This window comes from Thunnus thynnus, chromosome 5, assembly GCF_963924715.1.
Source record: "Thunnus thynnus chromosome 5, fThuThy2.1, whole genome shotgun sequence".
Lineage (NCBI taxonomy): Eukaryota > Metazoa > Chordata > Actinopteri > Scombriformes > Scombridae > Thunnus > Thunnus thynnus.
This window is the reverse complement of record NC_089521.1, coordinates 34873256-34895999: the sequence shown is the minus strand read 5'-3', so window position 1 is coordinate 34895999 and position 22744 is coordinate 34873256. Positions and strand designations below refer to the sequence as shown.

General features: G+C 42.9%; 3 protein-coding genes across 6 annotated transcripts in view; 2 read left to right on the top strand and 1 right to left on the bottom strand.

The window, feature by feature from the left end:
- The first annotated feature begins 730 nt into the window (after positions 1-730).
- Positions 731-15477, top strand: nedd1 (NEDD1 gamma-tubulin ring complex targeting factor). Of its 3 annotated transcripts, none has more exons than XM_067590960.1 (18): positions 731-886; positions 1935-2078; positions 2946-3040; positions 3143-3259; positions 4240-4380; positions 6014-6243; positions 7268-7469; positions 8787-8898; positions 9212-9313; positions 9536-9625; positions 9737-9826; positions 11872-11922; positions 12009-12098; positions 12524-12681; positions 12795-12990; positions 13154-13298; positions 13427-13493; positions 14854-15477. In XM_067590960.1, exons 2-18 carry the CDS (start codon positions 1943-1945, stop codon positions 14956-14958), a joined length of 2127 nt encoding a protein of 708 aa, XP_067447061.1. In that variant the 5' UTR covers positions 731-886; positions 1935-1942; the 3' UTR covers positions 14959-15477. The 3 variants fall into 3 exon arrangements, with proteins under 3 accessions (XP_067447061.1, XP_067447060.1, XP_067447062.1); XM_067590959.1 differs by having other exon boundaries at positions 9209-9313; XM_067590961.1 differs by lacking the exon at positions 11872-11922 and having other exon boundaries at positions 9209-9313.
- A 269-nt stretch (positions 15478-15746) lies between these two features.
- On the bottom strand, positions 15747-21187 carry LOC137183709 (cytosolic 5'-nucleotidase 1A). 2 transcript variants are annotated; one of them, XM_067590962.1, is made up of 6 exons: positions 21002-21187; positions 18936-19049; positions 18462-18597; positions 17796-17918; positions 17453-17583; positions 15747-17296 (listed from the first exon to the last, which is right to left on the bottom strand). In XM_067590962.1, exons 1-6 carry the CDS (start codon positions 21035-21037, stop codon positions 17063-17065), a joined length of 774 nt encoding a protein of 257 aa, XP_067447063.1. In that variant the 5' UTR covers positions 21038-21187; the 3' UTR covers positions 15747-17062. The 2 variants fall into 2 exon arrangements, with proteins under 2 accessions (XP_067447063.1, XP_067447064.1); XM_067590963.1 differs by having other exon boundaries at positions 18942-19049; positions 21002-21184.
- Positions 21188-22041: 854 nt separating this feature from the next.
- LOC137183707 (GRAM domain-containing protein 4-like) overlaps positions 22042-22744 on the top strand; it is a 28372-nt gene continuing 27669 nt past the window's right edge. Inside the window, exon 1 of the mRNA XM_067590958.1 lies at positions 22042-22243. The gene's annotated coding sequence lies outside the window, so the exon portion shown is untranslated. The remainder of the gene's footprint in view (positions 22244-22744) is intronic.

The window sequence follows — 22744 nt, the reverse complement described above, 5'->3', positions numbered from 1 at the left end:
GGATGGAGGTGAGGATGGAAGTGAGGGTGGAGGAGGTGAGGATGGAGGAGGTGATGGAGGTGAGGATGGATGTGAGGATGGAGGTGAGGGTGGAGGTGAGGATGGAGGTGAGGGTGGAGGTGATGGAGGAGGTGAGGGTGGAGGTGAGGGTGGAGGAGGTGATGGAGGTGAGGGTGGAGGTGAGGATGGAGGAGGTGAGGATGGAGGTGAGGATGGAGGTGATGGAGGAGGTGAGGGTGGAGGTGAGGGTGGAGGAGGTGATGGAGGTGAGGGTGGAGGTGAGGATGGAGGAGGTGAGGATGGAGGTGAGGATGGAGGTGATGGAGGAGGTGAGGAGTTGTTGAAGTTGATCCTCTGTTGAGCCTCCTTGGTGCTGATGTTCTGCTCCCACTGCAGGTCCTGACTGATGATGATAATGATGATGATGATGATGATGATGATGATGATGATGATGAGGTCATCAGACCATAGTGACTATATTCACCTTCATTCTTGGTACATTCAGGAGAAAAAAGTTTGATGATCTGAGGGATCTGATTGGTCTACAGCCTGTGACGTCAGGAATGTATTACACAAACATTCAGGGTCTTTAAATTCTATGGTGTACTGGGAGCCAGTGAGGTGTCCCAGTACAGGAGTAACATCACATCAGAGGACCTCTATGGAGAAGCAACATGGTAAATATAAAGTTAAATATCTTAAGGAAACGGGTTTAATGTTGCTGCTCCGTCCAGCAGGCGGCGGTGAGGCGCCGTTAATCTGGTTTACCAACCGCCAATAAACCCAAAACAAGAAGAAGAAGAAGAAGAAGCAGCAGGAGGAGAAGAAGTGGCGGTTTCTGTGTTTTGCAGCTTCAGATTCAGTTTATTGTCATTTATCTGACCAGGTGAGTTTTGTTTGACTGGTTTTATTGAACGACTGAAACATCTGAACAGTTTGACAGCAGTTGCTGCTTGTTTCGTGTTGTTTGACCGGTTTCTGTCTCCTGTAGCAGCTAGTTAACGTTAGCTGGAGAGTTTAGTTAGCGTCACTCCCGGTGTTTCGGTTCAACTGGTGACCGAGTTAACGGGAGACGTTGAAGTGACGACAGCTGCTGAAAACGCGCAGGTGTCCTCATGAAACCTTCAACAATAATCTGTAACAGCTGATAGACAGAAGCTGCATCACATGGTCAATATGATCAATTATCAATACAATATCAATATAACAGCGGTCCATACTCAGCAGGTTATAACAGCAGGACCAGTGTGTGTTAATGGTTATAACAGCAGGACCAGTGTGTGTTAATGGTTATAACAACAGGACCAGTGTGTGTTACTGGTTATAACAGCAGGACCAGTGTGTGGTAATGGTTATAACAACAGGACCAGTGTGTGTTAATGGTTATAACAACAGGACCAGTGTGTGTTAATGGTTATAACAACAGGACCAGTGTGTGTTAATGGTTATAACAGCAGGACCAGTGTGTGTTAATGGTTATAACAGCGGGACCAGTGTGTCTTAATGGTTATAACAACAGGACCAGTGTGTGTTAATGGTTATAACAACAGGACCAGTGTGTGTTAATGGTTATAACAGCGGGACCAGTGTGTCTTAATGGTTATAACAACAGGACCAGTGTGTGTTAATGGTTATAACAGCGGGACCAGTGTGTGTTAATGGTTATAACAACAGGACCAGTGTGTGTTAATGGTTATAACAGTGGGACCAGTGTGTGTTAATGGTTATAACAACGGGACCAGTGTGTGTTAATGGTACTGTGGTTTGTGTGTGTGTGTGTGTGTGCGTGCGTGCGTGTGTGTGTGTGTGTTCGTTTGTGTGTGCGTGTGCGTGCGTGCGTGTGTGTGTGTGTGTGTGTGTGTGTGTGTGTTCGTTCGTTTGTGTGTGCGTGTGTGTGTGTGTGTGTGTGTGTGTGTGTGTGTGTGTGTCTCCAGGCGTTGCCATGGAGGAGGTCACCCGCCTGATGTCCACAGGCGACTCTGTGAAGCTCTGGGATGCGGTTTCCATGGCACCTCTGGAGCAGTTTAATCCACACAGCATCAGCCACCCCGTCGCTCAGGCCTGCTGGAGCTCCAACAGTATCCTGATAGAACCAATCATCTGCTTGGATGGATGGATGGAGGGATGGATGGATGGAGGGAGGGAGGGATGGATGGATGGAGGGAGGGATGGATGGAGGGAGGGAGGGATGGATGGATGGAGGGAGGGAGGGATGGATGATGGAGGGATGGATGGATGGAGGGATGGAGGGATGGATGATGGAGGGATGGATAGATGGATGGAGGGAGGCATGGATGATGGAGGAATGGATGGAGGGATGATGGAGGGATGGATGGATGATGGATAGATGGAGGGATGGATAGATGGAGGGATGGATAGATGGAGGGATGGATGGAGGGATGGATGATGGATGGATGGATGGAGGGATGGATGGGTGGATGGATGGATGATGGAGGGATGGAGGGATGGATGACGCTCTCAGCTGTATCAGAGCCGTGTTCAGTTCCTGCTGCTGTTTCATATTAAAAGCCTGAGCTTCGTTAGCGGAGTTTCGTTAGCGGAGCTTCGTTAGCGGAGTTTTGTTAGCGGAGCTTCGTTAGCGGCGCCGTCGTTCAGTAAAACAGGTCGAATCAACCAGATATCAAAGTTCAAAGTTCACTTTACTGTCATTCGAGACCATAATGCACATGTGAGAAGCTTACAGCAGAACAAAACCGTATTTACTCAACATGCAAAATAAAAACACTGATAAAGAAATAAAAACATCTGGACACATTCTGCGTTACTTGATGGGCGGAAAAGTTTTAAATACTGCAGAGAAGAACAGCCGCAGTCAGCTGTTAGATTCCTGTTATTATTTATTGATATTGGTATGTATTCATGTAAGTCTGAACTGGTGTCAGTTGACTGAGAAAGAGGAAGCAGCCTTGACCAGTTCAACTCAGACCAGTTCATGGTCAGTGCCAGCAGCAGTGGAGACAAACTGGTGGTTTCCAGCCTCAAATCGTCTCCTGTTCCAGTGGTGGAGCTGGCTGAGGGGGTGAGTGCACGGCCTCTGTTGATGATGATGATGATGATGATGATGATGTGTTTCTATCATTGCTGTCCTTCACTAATCACGGCTCTTTGATGGTCTGTCCAGAAAAAGCAGACTCGTGTGTGTTTGAGTTCGTCGTCTCAGTTTCTGGTCAGTGGAGGTCTGGATCACTGCGTTCACATCTGGAACCTGAAGACCACGAGACTGCACCGCTCGCTGAAGGTAAGACCTCACCGAGCAGGACGGCGGCGAAACAACATCCTGCAGTCTCTGCTTCTCAAACACAAACACAAGCTAGCCAGCTAACCGCTAAACCTTTAGTTCAGGTGACCGAACCACGAGAAAGCGTTCCTAGAAGCACCCTGAGTTTGATTGCTAAAGAAGCATTTTAAGCATTTACGTTTGACTATGTCTTATGGTTTCTAGAAGAATAGAGAGTTATAGAAAATCTCAATCAATAATTACAATTTAAGTCCTATAAACTTTGTCCACAACATACTGATATAATTAATATCAAAGAGAATTAAGTGGACTGCCAACGTATGGCTCAGAAACATTATATAGGAGATTATTAACTCATCAATTCCACAACTGTACCAGATTTTCATGCTGGGAATGAACAATAAGACGGCAACATATGTTAATGTGCAATTACAATCAAACTAACATGTTCCAAATATGAGAGACAGCAGTAAAATGGACCTTTATGACCATAATGTCTCATAACGAACACTAACAGAGAGCTCAGATTTCAGTCTGTTCCTGTCGTAGATGTGATCTTTACATCTGCTACTGGATCTCCAGAGTCAGCTGACCATCCTGAGTCACGACAGTCCCGTAAACTGCGGCGGGTCCACAGACCGAAGTGATTCACGTCATAGTTTAAGGGACTGTCGCGACTCAAGACGGCTAATATAGCAGCAACGTCTACGTTACTTTTTAACTTAAAATACAATTTTTGTGCACGTTGTAATAACAGCAAGTAAACACACATACACGTAACATTTAGGACAAATGAGTAAAGGCACGAATGTAAAGATCGATCTCTGGATTTCAAGAATCAATATTGGATCATTCAAATAAAAATCGCGATTAATTGGAAGATCAATTCTTGTATCCAGTTCTAGCTGTGAGGAGGTTTAACAGCCTCGACTGTTGAGGATCTGACGAGAGTGAGAGGTTACTGTCTGTCTCTGTCACAGGACCACAAAGAAGAGGTGACCTGCGTTTCCTTTAATGCCAATGACAGCTACATCGCCTCCGGCTCCACCAGCGGAGATCTGGTCCTCCACAGTCTGACCACCAACCTGTCCAGCAAAGCCTTCGGCCACGGCAGCGACCAGGTCAGACAACCTGCTGCTCATTCATGTCTGCAGCTTTATCTTTAGTGGTTAGTTTTGGCCACATGGTTGTACACAACAGGGTTTCACAATTACATAGACAGTAGGTTACATCCTATCGGCACATGTAGAGTATGTCGTCCCCTTTAAACATTAAACGTAAACATCAACATCATACGAAAACAAAAGTGTGTATATTTGGTCCCACAAAAGACAAAAAGAAAACATTAAAATGAATGAAAATTACATCAATGCATCGTTTCCAGACAGTTCGAAATTATGAGTTTCCAAAAACTCCATACAAAGGCTCCATGAGCGAGCAAAGTTCTTGTCTTTACAGTTTCTCCAGAGAGAGACTAGGCTGCCGCATAGAGGGTAAGTCCACTGCTTTTAGGAAATATGTAACTTAACCTTGCAGGTGTAAGATAAGTTTGTATTAACCATTTGTACTGTAAAAACTTAACTGGTTCTGGGCCTTAAAACATGCTGTTCCTGCTCCATGAATATCCTCCTTCATGTCTGTCCTCCATGCCTCGTAGCTTTTTGGAAGACAAATCTTTTGAACTTATTAACAATAAACCATAAACAAAGAGAACTGACCTTTACCAGTCATATGGGTGAGTTAGTTCCTCAGTTTTAGTTACTTAGGTCTGGATAAAATGTTTAAATAAATGTTTTTTCAGAATACCATATTTCTCACACACCTGAATATGTGTCAGTAGACGACCTTCTATATATAGATCTGACATTTTCTCCACAGCTTTGTGTCACTAACATGTTTGATGTGCAAAGTACCAAACCGAGAAAGCTTTTTAATCCTCGTTGAATATAGATAAAACTTGAGAGAAAGTCGTGATGATGATATCTGCTCTATAGTCATCCATGCTGGAAAAGGAGCTGCAGAGAAATAATACATTGCTGATCTTAACTGGGCAGCCCAATAATACCATTTCAAACTGGGGAGCTGAAACACTCCCCTTTCATATGGTGTATATAAATAGCCTAAGTTGGAGTCTAGTTTATTATTATTCCAGATGAATTTGTTCAATAAATCTAACCATTTTAACATCTAAGTATATAAAACCTTCCTTAGTGGCTGTGAGAGGTTCAATAACAACAATGCTGAGTTGGAATTGTTTATTTTGTACCCTGAGATACCTCCAAAACTCTTGATTAAATTCATTAATTGAGGAATAGTATCATTTAAATTTGCTCTAAAAAGTATGACGTCATCTGCATACAAAGATATATGATGTTCATGACCAGCAATAGTTCTACCTGAGATGCCTTCATGAGCTGTTACAGCCGTAGCTAAAGGCTCAATGGCTAATACAAATAACAATGGCTGTAAGGGGCACTGTAAGGGTAGAGCTTTGGAGATTAAACATTATTATTGGTCAGTATCTCGGCAGTTGAATCTGCGTATAAAATTTGGATCCACTTCAAAAATTTGTACCAATCCCAAATCTCGGGAGCACACTGAGAAGATCGCCTCACTGCATCCTATCAAAGGCTTGGAGCGCAATGTAGTCCATTTTTCTTCCAGTATTTGAGAAAACAGACTTGAAAAGACCTTTTGATCTTTCAGTCCGCTGCTGTTTTCATGAATTCTAACTTTTGTTTTTGTGATCTTCAGCCCATCCATGACCTGAGGCTGTCCACGCTGAAGCGCTCCCTGCTGGGCAGCGTTTCTGACAGCGGCACCGTGGTCCTGTGGGACTCCAACACCCAGAAGGAGCTGCAGGTGTTTGACAGCGCCCACAAGGCCCCGGGCTCCGGCCTGGCCTTCTCCCCCATCAGCGAGCTGCTGGTGGTCAGCGTCGGTCTGGACAAGAAGATCGTCTTCTACGACACCGCCAGCAAGATGTAAGACATATTATTCTCATATGATGATGTAAGTAGGGCTGGGCCATATGGACAAAATCAAATATCACAATATTTGTAATGTGAATATAATGACTAATTGGATAAAGGCAAATAATATAACAGCTAGAACAGTCCAGTAGGTTCAGAACATTACATCACTTTACTGTGATGAAGCCTTTAAAACCAGGAACATTTATAACATATCACCATATTACAATATCTAAAATCTAAGACGATATCTAGTCTCATATCTGTCAATATATCAATATATTGCCCAACTGTAAGTGTAAACAGTACAGACACCATCATGCTGTTTCATTTTATAGTTTAAATTAATATTTGATATGAGCTCCAGCTGACTGAAGTCACTGAAGTCAAAGGTAGCTGACTCTCAGGTCTTACAGCTTGTTAAGACTCTGTTAGTGATTTAATATCATGTGATATGAAAATTGCATTTAATCAAAATTAGAGCTGCAACGATTAGTTGATAAATTGATTATTTGATTGACAGATGCTTTTTTTGGGGGACATTTTTTAAGAAAAAAGCTTCTTACATGTGAATATTTTCTGGTTTCTTTAGTCTCTATGACAGTAAACTGAAGACATTTGATGACGTCATCTTGGACTTTTTCGCCATTTTATAGACCAAACAACTAAACTAAACTGGGCAGACCTGGTACAATAACCCAGTTTGTCAGCTACAGATATGTGTATAAGGTATATATAAGGTGTGTAGCATGGTCGGGGGGAAGCACAGTCAGCTAGCCTCCTCTAGAGGAAGCAGCTGGTCTGACGGGCGGCTGAGTGAAGTGCAGCCTGCGGAGGAAACACCAGGACCATCAAGGTGAAACAGTCCGTGGAGGGAAGCACAGTTCTGCGGCGGAGGAGAAGGCAACGAATCATAATCGGCAGAAAATGTTCATTTTGGCCGATGTCGATAATATCGTGCATCCGTAGTGTATGATATAATACATGTGTATGTATAATGTGTGTATAACGTATATAAATATGTGTGTGTCCACAGTGTCGTGAGGTCGATCCGGGTGGATAATCCGCTGACCTCGGTGGACTTTACTCCGGACGGTACTGGTCTGGTGGTCGGATCCACTCGGGGAAAGATCTACCAGTATGACCTGAGGAACTGTAACGCGTCCACCAGGATCACTGTGGCACATAAAACCTCAGTGACCTGCCTGCGCTTCCAGAGTGCCGCCAGCAGACACAAGGTACCAACAGGCCAATCAGAGCACGGACTGACTCGACACCATTGTAGACTAGAGATACATGAGGCTCATATTTTACCTGATAGACTGTAAGAGTGTTTTAATGCTGCTGTTCATCATTTGTGATGTGAGAATCAGAATAAGAAGGTATTAGTGTTAGCACGGAGCGTCCTGATTGGCTGCTGACAGCGCTGTCAGCTGAAGAGTCGATCACATTGGACGGTGGAGGAGACGGTAGAGGAGACGATGGAGGAGACGATGGAGGAGACAGTAGAGGAGACGGTAGAGGAGGCGGTAGAGGAGACGGTAGAGGAGACGGTGGAGGAGACGGTGGAGGAGACGGTGGAGGAGGTGGTAGAGGAGACGGTAGAGGAGGTGGTGGAGGAGACGGTGGAGGAGACGGTGGAGGAGACGGTGGAGGAGACGGTAGAGGAGACGGTGGAGGAGGTGGAGGAGACGGTAGAGGAGGCGGTGGAGGAGACGGTGGAGGAGACGGTAGAGGAGACGGTGGAGGAGACGGTAGAGGAGACGGTGGAGGAGGTGGAGGAGACGGTAGAGGAGGCGGTGGAGGAGGTGGTGGAGGAGACGGTGGAGGAGACGGTAGAGGAGACGGTAGAGGAGACGGTAGAGGAGGTGGTAGAGGAGACGGTGGAGGAGGTGGTGGAGGAGACGGTGGAGGAGGTGGTGGAGGAGACGGTTGAGGAGGCGGTTGAGGAGACGGTAGAGGAGACGGTAGAGGAGACGGTTGAGGAGACGGTAGAGGAGGCGGTTGAGGAGACGGTGGAGGAGACGGTAGAGGAGACGGTAGAGGAGGTGGAGGAGGTGGTGGAGGAGACGGTTGAGGAGGCGGTTGAGGAGACGGTAGAGGACACGGTAGAGGAGACGGTTGAGGAGACGGAGGAGGCGGTGGAGGAGACGATAGAGGAGACGGTAGAGAAGACGGTAGAGGAGACGGTGGAGGATGAGGTGGAGGAGGTGGTGGAGGAGGTGGTAGAGGAGGTGATAGACTTCACTGTATTTAATGCTGGAGCTGAGAGTCGCTGTGCGTCTCACAGAGATGTTACAGGTTGAGGTTTTTCACTCTCTGACCTTCAGTAACCCTTCATGTCGTCGTTGGTAAAACAGGCTTATAGTGAATGGATTTGAACTGCGAGGCTGTAGCCTTTAACCAGCTGTAAGGACGGCTGATGTTAGGATTATATAGTTACTCTTCATCATCATCATCATCGTCGGTCCTGAAACCGACTGGAAACTGTGTGCAGGTTGTTTTCACATGAAAACGTAGTGATGTAGTCAGTCAGTGTCTCTCTCTCTCCTCAGAGCTCCACCAAGATTTCCAGCACCAAGAGACCTTCTACCAAACTGTCCAGCAGCCAGCAAGACCCCGCCCCCTCCCCCGGCACAGGCCCCACCCCCCACAGACAGATGACAGGTCGGTTCATCTGATTGGCTGTTGTTAGGGATGCAGCAATTAACAGTTCATAATAAAAACATTTCAGTTTATTACTTATATTAGTCAATGAAGTTCATCTTAATCTTATATTAATAATAATAATTAAAAATACTATATTTTAAATACTAACTTCCTGTTCATGTGATTTTATGCATCTGTATAATAATAAAACACAACATCACAATCTTCAGAATGACTCCAGCACAGTAAGCTTTCAGATCATGAAGTACCAGTGAGGTCAGAGGTCAGAGGTCAGAGGTCAGACAGTGAGCTCAGTGTCGTTGTCCAGCAGGAGGCGCCGGAGCGGAGCTGATGAGCAGAGAGGCTGAAGGCCAGCAGGGGGCGGAGCAGCCGCCCGTCGGACAAAACAGCGTGGACGTCTTCTCTCCTGCAGGTCAGACCTCTTGATTGGTTCAGCCGACGCTGCCTTCACTGCCTCCTCAGAAAACTGAGCTTCTCTCTAAATGATGCAGCCGTAACTGTGACATCATTAAAGTATGAACCAGTCTCATGTTTTCACTGTGTTGTGTCGTTAAAGAAGGAAACTTTTAACAGGAAGTGACCTGCTAGTCTGAAGTGATGCTGCTGCCTCAGGGATGACTTTGTGTTTCCATAGTTACCAGTTCGAAGCTGCTGTCCAGAGAAGGGGAGGGTCAGCAGTTCATCGGCCGCGGCAGCCTGGACATTTTCTCCCCAGTCAGAGAAGGTCAGACTCCCTTCACTCTAATGGTTTTTACTGGTTTCTACTGGAAGTCACCTGTCAGTTAGAAATGATGCTGCTGGTTCAGGGGTAACCTTTAATGTTGTGTTTCCATAGTTACCAGTCTGGAGCTGCTGTCCAGAGAAGGGGAGGGTCAGCAGTTCGTCGGCCGCAGCAGCCTGGACATTTTCTCCCCAGTCAGAGAAGGTCAGACTGCCCTCACTCTACTGGTTCTACTGGGTTCTACTGGTTAGGAAAAGTTGTCGATGGATGATTATTTCCTGAAGTCCTGTTAGCTGGCCGCAGCAGGCAGCTGTTGTCAGTTAGCTGTAGACTAGCTGGTGAACATAGTGGAGCATTTAGCAGCTAAAGAGCCAGATGTTTCCCTCAGGAGCTGGTGGAGACCAAAAACAGAGCTAAAAGAGAAACACGACTCCACATGAATGATAATGTTAAAGGTTAATATTTTACACTGCACTGTAACTATTATTCTCTTGTTTTATCTGTCTTATTCCCTTTTTTATTTCCAAATTCAACACTTTTTAATTGTATTTAAATGTATTTTCACTTGTGTTTTTTATATTCTGGCTTGATGTCTTTTATGCTCTTTGTAAAGCACTTTGACGTTGTTTTTTTAGACCAAGACATGACACTGTAAGCAGCCTTAATAATTAAGGCTAATTAATAATCTTCTTCTGTGGATGATGGGCAGTTACTGTATATTAGATTATTATGGTTAAATTGTTTCTGGAGACTCCACATGAATGATAATGTTGCTCCGTAACTGCTGGATGTGGAAATAAGCAACTGTTTGCTAACATGTTAGCCACGAGTACTTTATAAGCTGATAATATGACAGAAGTAGTTTTTACAGACTATTCTGCTGAAAACAAGTTCAGGCAGCTTTAACCAGATTGAAACTATGAAGGACCAAGACTAGAACCCTGAGGAACCCCACATGTGATTATTGACATTATCAATGGGAGGATCATGTTGCTCCGTAACTGCTGGATGTGGAAATAAACAACCGTTTACTAACATGTTCAACATATCAGCTTAAAGATGATGATGAGTCAGCGACATTTTGAGGAAACGACATCTACTCATGACTCACATCAGCTCAACTGTCAAATATGAAGAAGTCAGCGATCAATATGTAGAAATTATTAAGTAAGAAAATCAGCTGATAACTGCTCCAGTTTGTATTATTTGATTATACGACTGAAAGATGTTCAGTTTACTGTCGTAGAGACGAAAGAAACCAGAAAATATTCACATTTAACAAGCTGCAATCAGAGAATTTGGACTTTTTCTGCTTAAAAAAAATGACTCAAAACGATGAATTGATTACCAAAATAGTTGATTAATAATTAATGTAATAGTTGCAGCTTTACTATTCAGTTTGTGAGAGTCTCAGGATGTTAATACAGGAGACGCTGAGCTGAGACGCATTTATTTGTGTCTGATATGAATAAACATGAACAGCTGCTGTTGGCGGTGTCGGACCTGTTTACAGTCATGTCAGTGTTCATTCAGAAATCAATAATCAATAGTGTTTAGGAGCGTCTGTGAAACGTGAGTCATCCTCTGTGTCGTTGCCTCGGCGCGTACCGCCGGGCCTGAAACAACAAAGTCTAGAGGAAACACTGTCATGTATATTAATATTAACACATGAACCCTTTCATGCATGAACTATGATAAACCTCAGTCAGGATGTTTTTATTCCTCTTTAGGCATGAAAATAAAGATTTGAATCATTTTCTCCCAACAGAAAATCAACACTTGGAAATTTGAACAATTGTATAACTTGATGTTACAAAAGAAAACAGCTTTTGAACAGCTGTCCTCTATGCATGAAAGGGTTAATCCTGTTTACTGTCCCGTCAGATCAGCTGACTGATCACTAAAGACATTCAGGTCAAAGGGGAGTTTCCTTGTCACCTCCGAGGTGCGTTTAAGCGGTTGGAACCTCCTCCGTGATGGCGGAGGGAGATCAGTGTCAGGGTCACGGCCGGACGGCGGCGGCGTGATGAGCAGAAAGCAGCTCATATCAGTGTTGTGTTAATTACTCGTTAGTCGTTCATCTCCATTTTTAATACCAAAGATTCTCTGGTTCCATGTTCACTGATGTGAGAGTTCCGGTTTATTATTAGTATTATTATTATTATTATTATTATTTTGGGGTTTTTGTGTGATGCACGTAGATGCACGAAGCACAGCAGAGTAACCGTCAGCTCTTCTTCCTGTCCCAGACTCTAGGACCCAGGGGACGCCTGGAGACACACCTTTCGGAAGAACACAAGGTAAAACAGGAAGTCACCTGTCAGTCAGAAATGATGATGCTGCTGCTGCTGGTTCAGGGACGACTTTTAATGTTGTGTTTCCATAGTTACCAGTCTGGAGCTGCAGGCCAGAGACGGGGAGGGTCAGAAGTTCGTCGGCCGCAGCAGCCTGGACATTTTCTCCCCAGTCAGAGAAGGTCAGACTCCCTTCACACCACTGGTTTTACTGGTTTCTACTGGTTTCTACTGGTGACCACACGTTAATCACAACTAAATAACCTGCTGATATGACGGAGGTTGTTTACAGAAAAACACAAGTTCAAGCAGCTTTAACCAGACTGAAACTATAAAGGGTTAAGAATAGAACCCTGAGGATGTAATTATTGATTATTGAATGATTATCAGTGGGATGATGATGTCATTCTGTGTCTGCTGGATGTGAAATAAGCAACATATCAACTATAAAGCTGCTGATTTATCAGTTTTCTGCTCCTTTGTGATGAAAACTATCAGACAAAACATCAGTGACTGCAGGTGTAACTTCATCATGTGGGTGTTGGGACAGACGCTGGGTTTCTGTGATGTCGTTGTTGTCATGGAGACGGGGATGGTTGTGTTTCAGACGCTGACTCGGGTGCTAACTCGCACCGTAAGACGCCCCTGCTGGCCTCGGCGGGGCGCTGCTACAGCCCGCTGTCCATCTTCCAGACGCCCCCGCCAATCAAAGAAGAGGAGCCGATCGCCGCCGCTGCTGCTGCTGAACCATGTGACTCTAGAAAGGTGCTGACCTCTGACCTCTGACCTCAGAGATCAAACATCACATACAAAGAGCGCAGCAGGATGTCGCCGCCAGTCGCTGTTTTTAAAATGAAAAAATGTGTCTTGATTGACAGTCCGACAAGGCCAGCTGCTCCAGCCTGGAGGGTCAGGATCAGACCACGCCCACCCCGCCCCAGCAGACCAATCACAGCCAGCCGGCCCCGTCCTTCTTCACTCCGGAGCCCAGCCTCAGGAGAGCCAATGGTATTCAAGCTCAGCTGAGCTACGATTCACCTGTCCAAGGAGCTCCGCCCCCAACCACCACAACAGGTAGACTCACTAACAGCCAAACAAGTAAACAAACAAACAAACATAAATAAACAATACAGGCTGATAAAAACTACACTCTACATAGAGAAGCTGTTTCCTGCAGCGTCTCTGACAATAAAACTGTGACATCATCATTAAAGGCTGACTCTCTGTGTGTCTGCAGACGCCTCCTCTTCCTCCTCCTCCTCCTCCTCCTCTCTCCCTCAGCACATGGCAGAGGTGGCGGGACAGTCAGCGGCTGCTCCTCTCACCTCCCTGCAGGTCCACTTCATCCAGAACATGATCCATGACGCCGTGGAGGACTGCAGGTCTCTTTATTTAACACACGGACTTAAAGGATGAGCTGAAGTATTTGGTTTTGTCTCCGTGACAACAAACCGACGTGGTGTCAGTCGTCTCTCTCTCACTACTTTCTTCTTCTTCTTCTTCTCTTCAGAGACGCCTGTCACCGAGACATCATCAACCTCCAGGTGGAGATGATCCGACAGTTTTACATCCAGCTGGTAGGAATCAATACATTCATTTCACACACTGATCCATCAGATTTCAAAACGGCTTCATGAATCACCTCCATCATCATCACCATCAAACTACACTCCTGCAGCTTTAATGAACATCTTTGAGTGTCAATAATAATTAAAGCTGTAAGCAGCGTTGGTCGGGACCTCGCACTCTGGCCCGTCGGGATCATTTTACTTTTTAAAAATGAGGGATATTTCTTACAAATGTGGTGTGCTTTTATTTTGAAAGTTTGATTGACATGTGTACTGTCAGGTGTGTAGAGACAATAAGTAACTGCAGCTGGACACAGAAAAATACTCATATATTTGAATGGAGAGTGTGAGTGAACCCACACCTTTTTGAACATTTACTGCTTCCACATAGTTTTAGATACAAACTTCATTTGAACTTTAAATGAGTCGCAAGACTTTGACCTACAAATCTTGAATTTACATGTTTTTTCTATCTTTTATTGTTTTTGAGATATTAGAGTGTGAGTTTTAAAGTCTTTTCTTGCTCCTCCTGTGATTTTATAATGAGTGTGTATTGCGGAATGTTTCACAGCACTGAGGGAGTGACATCACCAGGAGCAGTTGGAGAGGAGGATTTTAGAGTACGCTTCTTGTGAAATATCCTCATAAATCCCATGACTTTGGCCAAATCTTACATTAAAAATCATCTTGTAGTAGAAAATTTCGTTGTGAATCCATTGATACAGGTTTGAAAGTGGTCAGACTTATAGTTTAGACGTCAGAAGCCTCTGTTTGACACAAAGTCCATGCTCAGAGATTGCCTCCCCATTGGTTTACATTGTAAGGGTGATGTGGCACTGCAACTTTCAGGGCTTATTAAATCCAAACCGTTCGAGTTATTACAAAGTTTTTAACAATTTTTTTCCAGCACAGTGTCATAAGTCACCTATTAAAGTTTGAAGCCGATACCATTAACGCCCTTGGAGGAGATAGCGTTTGTTCAGGGTCCAAAATTGGGGCAAAGTCTTATTTTGAAAGGCTAATTGCGGCCTGCCTGTTGGATTTAGGTCAGGGGTGTCAGTGTATGATTTGTAGGTCTTGATGAGACGAAATAATTGAGTTTTGGCACTTTGGGGGTTAATTTTTACATTTTATCAAATTTTTCACCAGACCTGATGTGCGTGCCAGATTTGGTGAGTTTTTGAGCATGTTTAGGGGTCAAATTAAGAGTTGAAGTGGCGTAATAATAAAGAAAGAAACAAACAAACACACGATACAGTAGTCCTCTGCCTTTTGGGCTCGGTCCCTAATAAATAAAATGTTTTATTATGAATCCAGTGATACACAGAGAGTCTCAGGACAGGAAATGATGTCATCCTCTGTGTTTCAGAATGAGATCCACAGTCTGGTGGAGAAATTCTCTGTGAACGAGTCTCTGGTGGAGGAGATCGAGAGGCTGCGAGAGGAGAACCGCCAGCTGAGGACCAACTACTGACCACAGCATGTGTGTGTGTCCGTGATGCCCCGAGTGAAGCCTGCCAGGCACGCAGCAGGGCCGTGATTGAGTCTGAACACCAACAGTGCCTGTCTGACCAGTGAGGTCCATGTGTGCGTTCTGTAGCTGGAGACTGGATTTATCATTAATAATCAGTCTATAAAGAGTTAATAACCGGATTATAACATTACTGTGATGTCGCTGTCAGCTGATATAAATGTTCATTAATGTAGAAACAGATCATGAATGACAAACAGCTGTAATAATATAAGAGAAAAGAAAACACTTATATCTGCTTATAAATACATTATAGTGCGTTATAAACATTGATTAACTCTTTATAGACTGATTATTAATGATAAATAGGGAGATTTGTCTTTTGGTGATGTTTTACTTTTAAGAAAGTTTGTCTACAGATTAAATAAAGATTCATATTTAAAAAGAAGAAGAAGAAGAAGTGTTTGTGTTGCTTCAGCACATATTCTGACTTACAGCAGGAAAAGCAGAGCTGATATTTTTTAATAAATAATATATATTTATATGTTTTCCAGTTAGTTCAATGTGTGGATCCATCACAGCCTCAGTCTGGTTTTATATTCATATAATAATTCATTCGATACATTAAACACATTTCAGGCTCTAATCCCTGAGCACGATGTGACATCACAACTAGTTTTGGAGCCAAATATATATATATAATAAATATATTTGCATATTCTGGATTTTTTAATGAGGTGTAATTTGAAGGATTTAATGTCTACTTTTATAGAAAAACCATATCAGACACATTATAGTTCAAAGGGTTTTTATGTCTTAATACATGTCTGGAGGGGATCTTTAATTAAACTAATACTAAAAATAATAATATATGATATCAGTTACATGTTTTTCATGCTGTTGTATCAAAATATATATCTGAGTTTTGGTTTTCAGCATTAGTGAGTCCAGCAGATAACTTTCATTAAATATGAGACTAATTATAAGATCTGCTCCATACATGAAGGATCACACTATGAACATCAGTCAGGTTTCCATAGTAACAGTAATGTCATCATTCCTCCTGTTCATACTGGATATTAAAAGATCCTTCAAATGTGTTTTCAATGGAAGTGATGGAGGCCAAAATCCACAGTGTGTCCACACAGTCATTTAAAGTCTGTGTGAAGCTTCTATTCAGCTTCAGCAGTCTGAGTTAATCATATCAGTGGATATCTGACACATTTACAGTCTTTGTGTTTCCCTGTTGAGCTGCAGGTGGAAGTATAGTAACAAAAAGACTTTGACACTGTGAAAGAAAACTGAATAGCAGTTTATCATTTATCATTCTTGAATATATCATACATGTTTCAGATGGTGTTTAAGTTCAGTTTAGTGTTAGTTTGTGTTTGCTGTGTCTATTCTAAACTTGCTGTGGAAGATGAGGCAGTTAAGTGTTTAACAGTTAGTTTATTCTGTGATACTTTTACATGATTCAGTGATGAGATAAACTAGATGTTTATGTGTAAATCTAGTATTTAAGGGACTGGTTAAGTGCTAAGCTTTCAGACAAAGAAAAGATAGCTAGGCGGTTTGTATCTTTGTTTCCAGAACTATGATGCTTTATACTTCTGATTGTATTATTTGATCACATTATTTCATAACCTAACAATACTCTCATTGTGTGTTTATTCAGTGATCAGCAATTTCCCATTACAGCACTAAAAAGACTGTAACGTTGAAAGATATCTACTTGATTTGACTCATCTGGACGCTGAAGCTTCATATTAGCTTCAGATAAACTTTAAATCCATTTTGTCCTCCATCACTTCATTGTAAGGTCATTATAAGGATGATCTGATGGTCAGTATGAACAGGAGGAATAATTACAGCAAGATAAACACACACAAGACTGACTGTTGGTTTAAGACGGACTGGAAACAAAGTGTCAATAAATTCATGAGTGACAGCAGCGTCATCTGAATGTTGGTGGTGGGCGGGGCTTCCCTCTGATCGGCCCCTTTAAGGCTGAATGAGAAGAAACGATTTGTTGATTGAGCTCAGTCTGAGGATCTGGAAGCTTGTTTCAAAGACACAGTGAAGGTCATGTGACAGGACGATGATGTCATCACTCCTCCACGTCGATGAGCAGTAAGTGAGGTTGGAGGAGGGACAGGATGGGGCCCCGCGGGGCCCCGGCCAGGCAGTACGCCTCGTCCACACTGACGCCACGGGAACGCAGCTCCTGCAAGGCTCTGCCGCAGCTTTCCCGGCCACCACGTGACGTCATCAGCACGATACTGAGAGGGCTGTCGAACACGCTGAACCGCCGCCGCATCGCGCCCAGCTGAGCTGAGAATCGCTGCAGAAGAAGAAAACAAACTGTCCTTTAAAAAAAAAACCTCTGATGCTTATTTTTATTTCTATTAACACATTAACCCTCGTACATCTGAGGTTTCAGAGGCAGCTTCTGAGAAATCCTCAGCAAGAAAAAAAAGCGTCGGCAGGATGTTCGTACCTGAGCCGCCTGACGACTCGCCGCCAGCGGGCTGGTGTCGGGCAGGATGACGGCGTCGCCGCACAACAAAACCCTGAGCTGCTCTGACGGACTGGAAGCTGTCAGCTGGTTCAGCAGCGCCGAGAGGACGCCTGCAACAAACATCCACCCAGAGGAGGAAGAAGTACTCGGATCCTTTACTGCAGTAAAAATACTGATACAGCAAAGTACAAATACTGCAGTACAAGTAAAAGTCCTGCATGAAAAATCCTACTGCAGTAAAACTACATAAGTATTATGAACATGGTTCACATCCATCACACATCAGCTGTAATAAATGACAGAGAAGAAGAAACTCCCTGACCTCTCTGTGACGCCTGCGACACCTCGTTTCCGTCCGGCGACAGGAAGAGCTGCACGTTGTTTTTCAGTAAACTCTCGATGAAATCCTCCTCGCTGGAAAAACAGAACCTGCTGACTTCCAGACCTGCAACAAAGCACTGATGACATCACAACAGGAAGACTACAAACCCCATCACTGATCAGCTGACGGTAATCTGTCAACTGATGGTCAAAATTAGATTACCGTAATGTCTGGTGCTGCTACTGCAGGTCAAAGTTAAATTACCGTAATGTCTGGTGCTGCTACTGCTGGTCAAAGTTAAATTACCGTAATGTCTGGTGCTGTTGATGATGGTCAAAGTTAAATTACCGTAATGTCTGGTGCTGCTGCTCGTCAAAGTTAAATTACCGTAATGTCTGGTGCTGTTGATGATGGTCAAAGTTAAATTACCGTAATGTCTGGTGCTGCTGCTGATGGTTAAATTACCGTAATGTCTGGTGCTGCTGCTGATGGTCAAAGTTAAATTACCGTAATGTCTGGTGCTGTTGATGATGGTCAAAGTTAAATTACCGTAATGTCTGGTGCTGCTGCTGATGGTTAAATTACCGTAATGTCTGGTGCTGCTGCTGATGGTCAAAGTTAAATTACCGTAATGTCTGGTGCTGCTGCTGATGATGGTTCAATTACCGTAATGTCTGGTGCTGCTGATGATGCGGGCGCTCTGCTGCTGCTGCTGGCTGTCGGTGGTGATCAGGACGACATCAAACAGCAGCGACTCAGCAGGATTTTCCTCCAGCAGACGTTCATTCACTCTTTGCAGCGCCTGAAGAGAAAAACATGAATATAAATTAAGATTATCTGAATTTTTCCTGTAAAGCTTCAGTGTGGTTTTATTCTATATTTTTATTATTAACAACAAATCCCCTAAAAAGATAACCAGCCAACACAAATATATGGTTTAATTTTTGAAACAGGGTCAGTAATATGAACACTGTAGTTTATAGCAAACGTTACTCAAACGGGAGGAAAATATAGAATATTGTCAGACTTACATTTGAAATACTGTAATACAACTTCTTACACATGATTTTGTTTTAAAACCACAGAATCCATTCGACATGATTAATATCACAGAACAGACGTCAACAATTCAAACTGAACTTTGACCTGCAGCAGCGTGAAGGCCACGCCCACACCGTACACCTCATCACCGTCATCAGCTCCAAACGCCGCACGAGATGTTACCGCCACGACCACCGCACCATCAGCATCTTTCTGCAGAGGAGACACAGAACCTGAAGTAATGGAGGAAGTACTCAGACCCTTTACTGCAGTAAAAGTACCAATAGATCAAAGTAAAAATACTATAATACAAGTAAAAGTTCTGCATGAAAATCCTTCTGCAGTAAAAGTACATAAGTATTATGAGCTTGATGTAGTTAAAGTATTGCAGTAAAAGTACATAAGTATTATGAGCTTGATGTAGTTAGTGTATTGCAGTAAAAGTACATAAGTATTATGAGCTTGATGTAGTTAAAGTATTGCAGTAAAAGTACATAAGTATTATGAGCTTGATGTAGTTAAAGTATTGCAGTAAAAGTACATAAGTATTATGAGCTTGATGTAGTTAAAGTATTGCAGTAAAAGTACATAAGTATTATGAGCTTGATGTAGTTAAAGTATTGCAGTAAAAGTACATAAGTATTATGAGCTTGATGTAGTTAAAGTATTGCAGTAAAAGTAGTGGTTTGGTCCCTCTGACTGATATATTATTATATATGACATCATTAGATTATTAATAGTGAAGCATCAGTGTTAGAGCAGCATGTTACTGTTGTAGCTGCTGGAGGTGGAGCTAGTTTACACTACTTTATATACAGTTAGCTAGTTTAGTCCAGTGGTTCCCAACCTAGGGGTCGGGGCCCTCCAAAGGGTCAGCAGATAAATCTGAGGGGTGGTGAGATGATTAATGGGAGAGGAAAGAAGAAAAAACAAAGTTCTGATACACAAATCTGTTTTCAGTTTTTGGACTTTTTCTCTAATCTTTGATTTTTGCTGAAATATTGGATCATTTGAACATTTATTGAAATGAAAGCATGTGAGAAGTTTAGAGGGAAAAATCACTATTTGGTGGAGCTGTTAACAACTCATAGACATGTGAAATGTGACCCCGACTACACACTGCTTTTTGTAAGACGTCAAAAGACAAAAAGGTTGGAAACCACTGGTTTCATCTTTAACAATGTGTTGTATTTTAAAAGCTTGTTATATTATCCATTGTGTCAAATCTGCATCTGAAAAGTAACTAAAGCTGTCAAATAAATGTAGTGGAGTAGAAAGTACAATATTTCCCTCTGAAATGTAGAAAGTAGCATCACATGGAAATACTCAAGTAAAGTACAAGTACCTCAAACTGTACTACAGTACAGTACTTGCATAAATGTACTTCACATGCATTAATTATCTGACTTTTTAATCAGACAGTCTCTGTGTGTATGGAGATCTGGTCTCAATAGAGTCCAGAACAAAAACAACCAACATAAAAACCACCAGAAGACTAAAGATGCAACTTACAGTTATTCTCGTTCAGACTTCTGTATGTGAGGAAACACCGCGATATTATACATGATCTCACGGTCTTAAACACTAGTTTCTCTGGTGTGTTAGAGGGTCTCTGCAGCACTGATGTTATCTTCATATTCTCCGCTCAGAATATCAGTCGCAAATTTGCAGTTTTACATTTGCGTCGCTGATTCGTGAAGACTTGTCACTGTTAAAAAGGACTAAAGGTATTTTTTTAAATGATTAGGTCTTGTTCATCAATTCGGCTCATATTAAATACACCAAGAAGCAGGTTTTTTTCTTCTTATTCAAACTTTTGGTCACTTTTCATTTTGTCCCACTCTGACGGGACGTTTGTATTATAGTTTAGTAATAGTTTTAACTTCAGTTCAACAGCTGGTTTACTGCTAAATTATTCATATGGCGAATTTAGCAGAAGACACTGACGTCATGAGTTATCAGATTCATGTGATTTTATACAGAAAAGAGGAACATCTCATTAAAATAACAGGTTGTTTAAACGTAGTCTGGTGGGAAACACATTATGATATTTGTCGTGTTTGTCAGAGCTGGATGTGAGTGAGTCTGCAGGTGTGACCTCACCTGTCTCACTGTCTTCTGGGATGAGAGACAGACCTAAGTAACCTTCCTCAGGTGAGTCTTACCTGCTTCACGTCGGTGTTCTGCACCGTGGAGGCCATGTCCTCCTCCCAGCTGAGACCCTGCAGGTGTAAACAAACCTGTTTACCGTCACAACGCAGAAATACACACAACTAACTTCAAACTTCCTCCACAAACACACAACTGGCTCTTCAGTTCCGCCTGAACGTGAACGCTGACGTTTTTTTTCACTTCCCAACTTTATTGTCCAAACATTGAAATACACAACACTCACAAATAATAAATAAACAAACACAGGAAAACAGAAACAGAAAACAAACAGCTGAACAAAACAACAAGGACATAATAACATGAAAAGCACAGTAACGGGTTCATTTTTAAAAACAAACAAACAAAAACAAACAAACAAACAAAAAAGAAAAGAAATGAGAACTTGAGACAAAAATAAATAAATAAAATTGAATTAATAAATATTCTATTACATTTCCTATCAGTTAAACACGGTTTTGTGCCTGAACATAGACGGGTTTTTTTTTTTTTATTTTATTGAAACTTTATTCATCATAACACATTTCATTTCATCACAGTTAAATGGTGACTACTGTGAGCTGAAATTATAATCTTCTGTCAGGAAACATGAAACGGACAATGACAATAAAGTACAATAATAATAATAAAAGTACAGAAAAAGAAGAGAAAAAATATAAAATATGTGAAATCATGAAGGAACAGAGAAAATAATGATTTATGAATAAACAACTTCCCCATTATAATCATCACAGTCTCACAGTCATCAGAGTCTCTACATTTAAAATATTTTATAACATCTTTAAAACTATATTATAACATCTTTAAAATAATTTTATAACATCTTTGACAGAAAGTTTAACATCATCATAGAAATGAAAACTAAAATCTGACCAAAATTTGACAACAAACTTACAACTGAAACCAGATGAGTCAGTCAACACAGACTGTATATAATTATATATATATATACATAATTATTATACTATTATTAATCAGCCTGAACGGAGACGTTCGCTTTAAGAGCGCTGCGTGATGACGTCACGTCCGTGTTCAGCGGGTGCACGTCACCCCGCCCTCAGCTTTGATTGTTGTCCGGTCAGCTGGAGGAACACGACCCGGTTCTTACCTCCCGACACCTGGACCACCTGCCGGGGCAGCGGAGGGACGCAGCGGGGCAGAGAGCAGGCGGGTCTGGGCTGAAGCGGGTCCGGACCTCCGGGAGAGACACACGGAGGGAGAGTGTGCTTCTGTTCACGGTGAGAAACTTCTCCTCCCTTTCAGGACACACCTGGTCCCCTGAGGAGTCCAGGTGTGTCCAACCCGGACCCCGCGTGCAGACCGGTGTTCCGGTTGAGCGAGTGACCGGGTCTGTGGTTGTAGTTCGGTCAGCTGATGAAAACAGGAAGATACAAGCTCGAACTGTAAGAGTGTGTTTAGGAGCAGGTTGAACTTCCTGTGTGTGTGAACAGGTGAGACGCCACTGTGATTGCGTCACAAACAACTGGTGACCAGTTACTGGGTCAGTCTGGGGGGGATGGAGGTCTGATCTAAGGGGGCATGGAGGTCTGATCTAAGGGGGTATGGAGGTCTGATCTAAGAGGGCATGGAGGTCTGATCTAAGGGGGCATGGGGGTCCGATCTAAGGAGGTATGGAGGTCTGATGTAAGGGGGTATGGAGGTCTCATCTAAGGGGGTATGGGGGTCCGATCTAAGGAGGTATGGAGGTCTGATCTAAGGGGGTATGGAGGTCTGATCTA

Bases quoted from the DNA above. Each gene is read 5' to 3' on its own strand.
- nedd1 (XM_067590959.1), top strand. From the start codon at position 1,943: ATGGAGGAGGTCACCCGCCTGATGTCCACAGGCGACTCTGTGAAGCTC. The intron at 8,899-9,208 runs GTCGGTTCATCT...GTCGTTGTCCAG, and splicing joins CCCCCACAGACAGATGACAG to CAGGAGGCGCCGGAGCGGAG. The intron at 12,682-12,794 runs GTGCTGACCTCT...CTTGATTGACAG, and splicing joins AACCATGTGACTCTAGAAAG to TCCGACAAGGCCAGCTGCTC.
- LOC137183709 (XM_067590962.1), bottom strand. From the start codon at position 21,037: ATGGCCTCCACGGTGCAGAACACCGACGTGAAGCAG. The intron at 19,050-21,001 runs GTAAGACTCACC...TCTCCTCTGCAG, and splicing joins AGAACACCGACGTGAAGCAG to AAAGATGCTGATGGTGCGGT. The intron at 17,584-17,795 runs GTCAGGGAGTTT...TGTTTGTTGCAG, and splicing joins GTCGCAGGCGTCACAGAGAG to GCGTCCTCTCGGCGCTGCTG.